Source organism: Pinus tabuliformis, chromosome 5_1 (genome assembly GCF_031772625.1).
Source record: "Pinus tabuliformis cultivar Carrire ecotype Pingquan chromosome 5_1, CPIR1, whole genome shotgun sequence".
Classification (NCBI taxonomy): Eukaryota; Viridiplantae; Streptophyta; class Pinopsida; order Pinales; family Pinaceae; genus Pinus; species Pinus tabuliformis.
Window position 1 is genome coordinate 461,626,871 of NC_142305.1, and position 7,351 is coordinate 461,634,221.

The following is a 7,351-nucleotide window of genomic DNA, read 5'->3' on the forward strand; positions in this document are numbered from 1 at the left end:
ATTTAAGACCATCTAAATTTTGAAATAAAAATAATAATATCTATACTAATAAGAAAACCTTAAATGAAATCCAATAAAAATTCAAAGAATAACTTCTTTTATTACCATCCATTTATATCGTAACTGATTAAATATAAAATAACAAAACCTTAAATAAAATCCAATAAGAATGGAAAGAATAACTTCTTTTATTACCATCCATTTATATCCTAATTCATACTCATATACTATAAAATAATATTGCTGTTAATTTATATCCTAATTCATATGTTATAAAATAAAAATCAAAACCATCAAAAGTAATAACTCGTATTACAAAATAACAAAACAGTCCAAGGGACACTATAACTGTTTTTCTGAATATGTACATAGAGTTCCGATACTACAGAATAACTCAGGGGTATTGAAAGATCTGTTCAGCATACCAAATCCAGCGGAAATGAAACATTTATCCTCCAGAAAATACACAACCGACTAAGTTAAGATGGGCTATAGCAACTGTATTGGCTTGGGCAGGTAATAATAATAACGAGCAGCGATCAGGAAAATATTTTCCCATAGAGCTAGATTAAATCCCATCGTGTAAATTACAAAAAGAAACAAATGAAAGAGTATGTAAAAGATAAAATGGCATATACAGTATGTCAATGCTGAAGCCGCCTCCTCATGTTTCCTTTTGTCCAATCTTGTCTAAGATGATGGCGTCGTGCAGTTTCTGGGCCCACCAGTTAAAGAGGCTATTCGTGCTCATGGAATTTTTGGTGAAAATATCTTGCCAAAAGCTGTAAATGCGTTTTTGCTCAACTAAAGGGAGGGTTTCACCTACGCCAATAATACCGGTCTCCAGTGCACTTCGAAATTTACATACGTTCTGATCGTAACCATTACCATTCAGGAGCTTGAGCATTGTATCAGCCCAATTGGTAAGAAAATCGACACGGAATGACACTGCAGTAATTATCTCTCCATTTTCCATAGCCTTCAATATCTGATCAATTAAAATGTTAAGCATGTTGTGCGCAGTAGAGTAATATTGTATCGCTCCACCAGCCACTGCATTACGAAGATCGGCATCTTCACAAAACTCTTTGACCACTATTGCGAACAATTTTGAATCGCAACGGCGAATGACGCCCAGTAGCCAAGACAAGTCAGAACAAGCCAATTCCGTGGCTACGTCATCAGATTTAGACTTAATAGCTTTCACATCTGCGATAAATCGGCTCAAAATGACACGTCTGCAAGCATTTTTAATAGCTGGTGACGTATTTAACTTCAAGTAGTCAAATATATGTTGCTCCACAATGCTGCGAAGCTCTTTACTATGGTAAGTCATCTGCAACAATTCTTGTAGAGATTCCTTCACCATCTTTATATCTTCGCAATCTGACTTGCTTTGGGTCATACCAAGTCTGGCAGCTAAGTCAGGCAATACATTTATGTTCAACGATGACAACAGCACGCGAAGCTTGGCTTCTTGCTCACGACTCCAGCGCACAGCAGCTAAATATCGCATACATGACTCCATACAATCACGAAACATCACTTCAGAAGCAACTGGTAAAATATTCAATGCTTCATCCACATGAGTGAAATTAAAGCATTCGTCTGTATCATAAGAATATATTAGCTGAATACATTTGATGTAACTCTCTGGATGGTAAGAACATGTTACCTTCATTTCAAATGGTCGCTTAGCCGAAGACCCACTTTGGGAAAGCTTGGTTTCAAAAAACTTAGCCTTCTTCAACACTTGAGAATGAAGTAAAAGAGGATTTCCAGGATACTCCACTCCAGCTGAATCAATTAAATTCAATCTTACGTCGGCCGTATTCTTGTCCCCAAACCCTAGTGGCTGTTTAGCCATTGCTTCCTGCAAATGTGCAATGACAATTCAGCCTCAATATCTTAGCAGAGAGTATTACGGTCTTTGAATGCAGTGAACATTCTTAAACACCGTCCAAGAATCTCTGATGTGATAAAGCTAATTTTGATTGGACATCATTATCCTAGGAAGTAGGACACATTGCTTTGCTCGAGTGTTTCTTTAATGCCGTCGCCATCAACTTTGTGTCACCGGTTATGGAATCACTGTTAACGGTGAAATTAGTATGGGAGTGGCTTTACTTCATGTCACTGATTTAAAGAACCAATGCTACGAAGAATAAATCATGTGAGTGGTTTTAACTTTTAAGAATACGGTAAAGTAAAAGTAAAAAAGTCATGTAAATGAATGATATATATATATATAACATTGGAGCTTCGCAAAATTCTGCTTGGATAGTCAAATCTGCGTTGTAATCTGACACATTAAAAAAAATGTATCTTTTAATTAATGAGTCATTTAAATGGAAATTTTGATATTTCTTTGAGCTTCAAATACGGAAGGAAATCATATTTTCTTAATTTTAGATTTAAATTAATGAAATTTCATTGTTTTATAATAAAATTCTAAATTTTAAATTTTCTATTATAAATATTTATAAATAATAATAATAATAATTTATAATTTCTAAATTCCAATCAATAGATAAATACATACCAGAAATTTTGAAAACCCCCTAATTTTTAAGCAGTTAGCCCAATTCTATGTTCCCTTCCCACCTGTACGATTATACATAAAAATAAAGTGAGTGAATCAATTGGATAAAATAATTAAGGGGTAACCGACATCGCTCGTATTGATTTATTGGCACTGTTGGTGACAACTCAAGCTTTATGCCAGTAATTGTGAAAATAGTGATTTTGAGAATATATGGTACATGTAATATTGATCCTTGTCGAGCTTTGTGCGGTGCTTTTTGAGAATATTAATGTATGATACATGTATTTTCTATATTCTCAGTGATTTTGAGAATCTGTGGGGCACTTGATAATGATGTTTTTGTTAAACTCAACCTTTGTGTGAGTGGTTTTGAGAAATTAAATATTAATAAATTCTTATATGCGTTTATTCATCATATATAAATAAAATCATATACCAATAAAATAAAATAAAATAATGTATTTATTTTTTTTTATAAATTTTATTTAAAAATAAATAAAAATTATTTAAAATTGGAATTTTGAATGGTGTATTATATATAATTTAAATATTTTTAATATTTAAAAAAAAATTATTTATATGTTTAAAAATATAATTTAAATAACAAAAAATTATATTATTATAAAAAATTATATTATAAATTATTTAAAAGTAAAATTAAAACAATTAAAACATTTTTATGCAAATAGATTATAAAAAATTACGCAAGTTGAAATAAAAGTAATTTAGTACTTTTAGAAAAGTAAAAGTAAACATATTACTTATGCATCATAAAGATTCCACTTTCAATATATCACTTATACAATTTTAGGGTATATTTATCACCATTACGCAAGCTAAAACACTTGGAATTATGTGCGTGAGAGATTTGAACATTGCGTTGATTGTTAATTTTAACTCTTAATAGCTTAAGAGATCTCACGAGTTCCTTAATTACATCTAAGTAATCAAAATAACCGTTAACTGGGTTGTCATCCCGTTTTACCGAACATTAGTTCACTTTCATTAAAAAAATATGATGCATAAACATATGTCACTACTCATGCAATGACATATATGTTAACTTTTTTACATTATTTAAGCTAATACAAAGTGAATTTCAATTTGTTGCATTTTTTTTCTTTGTTTTCAAAGTTAACTTTAGCTTTTTTCACTAATACCTTAAGGATATTTTTAAGACAAAAGAAACCTTTTGTCTTAAAAAGTCAGTTTTATTTTAGTTATTTTACATTAAAATTTAATATCAATTGAATTGTCTTAATTAAGACAAAAACAATTTGAGACAAAAAAGTTTAAGACAAAACTTTATATTTAAGACAAAAATAGTTTGAGACAAAATTATTTAAAACAAAATTTTATATCTAAGACAAAAATAGTTTAAGACAAATATTTAAAAACAAAACTTTATATTTAGTCAAAAATGGTTTAAGACAAAATTTTTTTAAGACAAAAATACTTAGATTGAGTGATGAGAGTTGAATACAAGAGAATGTCGGACACAGGCTATTAGGGTTAGGGCATCGAGCCCAGGGAATGAACCTGTTGCAAGGACCTGAGAACAACAGGAGGAAGAATCCGTCACAGTTTATGGTTCATTCGCGGCTTGCTCACGTTATTCTATAGCTGTTTGCAGTTTTGGACGGTTAAGTTTATTTGTTTTCCCCTAGATGGTTTTGGTCCCCCACCGACATACCTGTAGGCAGCTGTCAACTCGGGTTCTCGACAGTTATGGAGGTCAAAGACGTTTTTTCCGCGGGTTCTTCGGAACATCTGCCGATATGGCCTCAGACCGGGTCAACAGTGGATGATTATTTAACATTTGAGCACGAACTTGCTACAGAGGTCGATGCCCTACCTTCACTCTCTCGGCAGCATATACCCTCTATCTCGATTGCTTCAGAAGCAACGGCCATTCGGGAATACACAGGCCCTCAACCTCTCAGGGAACCCTTATCGGAGGTCTTTTGCAGGCGAGCGCTAGACACACAGACCCTAGGGCCGGGTTTAGGTTCGAATCCTGCGGGGATTGAGTCGGATAAACCCTTGGAAGGGTTTCCTCCTGCACCAGATAGCAGGACGTCAGTCCTTTCTGCTCCTCAAGACTCGGGGAACCCTCCACAGGGCAACTTCACGGGGATAGGCATTATCTCAGGGTATTTCAACAATCTAAAGGCAAAAGGACCATTGGCAGGGAAGGACAAGGCTGCACTTGCGGATGGTCAGGAGGATAGGGTGGCGGCAGACTTGAACAACAAACAAACAGGGATTTCAAAAAGAAAAAAGCGCCTCCCTCTGAGCAGCAATGAAATCTTCCTAAAACTGGCCGAGGACACTCCTTTCAATGAGGCAATGGACTCGGCAGAAAAGGTTCTGGTAGGGCGTGTTAGAGGCAGACATTACAGCATGGAGTGGCTTCAGAAATTGACGACAGAGGTCTGGGGACACCATTTGTCGGAACCCCCTCGAGTACAAACCTTTGTGAGGGGATGGTTTGCCCTGAGTTTCAGAAGCCTTGCTCACACTAATTGGGTCCTCTCTACAATATGGCACATTGATCAAGCACTAATCCTCCTTCAAAGCTGGACTCCGATGGTTGATCCAGAGACTGAAAAGGCGGGGACTGGACCGATTTGGGTATGACTTCCGGGTCTTCCCTGTCACTTCTGGATAGAGCATATATTCAGACAGATTAGGGACGCCATGGGTTCGTACCTTACTCATGATGAATCTTTTATCTCGACAGGAAGAATGGCTTATGCCAGAATATTAGTACACATGGACCTCTCAGAAGGGCTTCCGGAGTATATCAACATTCAATGGAGGGATGCGGTGAGGAGGCAAATGCTGGACTATGAGGAGGTACCTTTCAGATGTAGGCACTGCCACAAGGTGGGGCACCTTTTCAAAGATTGCCCTCTAAACAAGTGGAATAGTAGGAAGTCAACGAGAAAATTTCCCCAGGTATCACAGGATCAGGATGCTCTGTCACATGGAGACCCAGCTAGAGAGGAACTGCCTCGTGCCTCTGAGGATTTTCATAGGATTTCTACTCCACACTCTGGGGGAACAGGCACATTATCGAGCCCTGGTTTGCGGTCTATGGAACTAGCTCAGAACACTTCGAGGAAGCGTGGTTGGCTGCCTCACCGTCCTCCTCCACCAGTTCCTGGCATTACTACGGCGGCCTCGGGTGATTCCAATACATCGGGTATGAACTCCTTTCACTTACCCACCACACAATGCTTTTCTGATATTCATAATTCAATATTTGAATAGTTATTGGGTATGGGTACTGATATCCCTATGGAGACCCTTGTTCCCAGTTTATGTGCCATCACTCCCCCCCACTCCCCCCGCGCTATTTTGCACCCCTCCTCCGCAGCCCTCGGCTTCCTTGATAGTAGCCTTGGTCCCAAGATATAATACCCAGTCTCGATCGAGGCATTCGGCACAGGACCAGGTCGGACTGGATATTCTACATCCCCCTCCCCCCCTTGCTAAATCCTCTCGAGGCTGTCCTTCTGATCTCAAAATCGCACAAGCACAAGCTGATGTAGACATTGCTTTGGGCAAGCAATCTACTATCACTAGGGTTCATAGAGCAAGAACAACCCCATCCGAACCCCCTCCATGAAGATACTATCCTTCAATTGCAGAGGGCTTGCTAGACCCGACAAAAAACTAGCACTCCATCGATTACTCTCTACTAACTCTTTGGATGTCATATTCCTCCAAGAGACCTTGGGTCATACAAGTGATATAGCTTGTACCCTTGAACACTATCTGTCGGGTTGGAGATTTTCAGGATTGGATGCCCACGGCCGCTCTGGAGGTCTTTTTATGGGTTTAAATACTCGCACTATCAAAGAAATCAATTGTTGGGGAGGACAAGTTTTATTGGGGCAGATGTACACTCTGCTGAGTAGGGGACCCTGTTCAAAGTTATCAAAATTTATGGGCCTTGCTTGAATCGCCTGTTTTTTGGGATCGCCTTCTTGATTTGGAACTATTTTCAGCTGATAACCTGATAGTTGGAGGGGATCTAAATTTTTCTAAATGTCATGCTGAATCTTGGGGTCATCGAGCACAAAGGGACTCACTCTCAGACTACTTCTCATCCATATTGGGATTACACCATCTGATAGACATTCCTGCTGCAAAATTACAGGCCACTTGGAGGAATAATAGGGTTGGGGATAATGGACTTGCAAGGAGGCTAGACAGATTTCTTGTCAAGGAGCAGGTTATGGATATGGGACTCAATATAAGGCAATAGGTTGGGACAGGAGGGCTCTCAAATCACTTGCCTATTTATATGGAAATGGGATATGGAAGAGATAGGCCGAAGGGTCCTTTCAAATTCAGTTCAACCTGGCTCAAGGATGCATCATATATCAGCATGGTCACTGAATTCTAGAAAACAAACCCACCAGGGGTTGGAGGTACAACTTCGGCTGGGTTTATTCGTAACCTAGCTGAGTTGAAGAAGATGTCCAAAATCTGGGCCCATCAAAAAAGACTTCAGGATGATCAATCGCTGAGACTGATTGAGAATGAACTGGAGGTTTTTGAAAAAGAGCTGGGAGGGCTATACAGATCAGAGGAGCACAAGAATAACATCACATCCCTCTACTCAGCCCGTGGTAAGATTCTCAAAGAAAGGGAAGACAAATGGAGATTGAGGAGCAGAGCCATCTGGATACAGGAGGGGGATGCAAATACAAAAATTTTTCATAAATTTGCTAATGGGAGGAAAGCTATCAACACTATTTGGCAAATGCAGGATGAACAGGGAAGGACAACAAA

General features: G+C 38.1%; 1 protein-coding gene across 1 annotated transcript; it reads right to left on the reverse strand.

Annotated features, from left to right (window-relative positions):
• Window positions 1-286: 286 nt before the first annotated feature.
• Window positions 287-1,929, reverse strand: LOC149165495 (BTB/POZ domain-containing protein At3g50780-like). The gene has a single exon (XM_089431149.1). The coding sequence runs from the start codon at window positions 1,865-1,867 to the stop codon at window positions 665-667; it is 1,203 nt and encodes a 400-aa protein (XP_089287275.1). The 5' UTR covers window positions 1,868-1,929; the 3' UTR covers window positions 287-664.
• Between the last annotated feature and the right edge of the window lie 5,422 nt (window positions 1,930-7,351).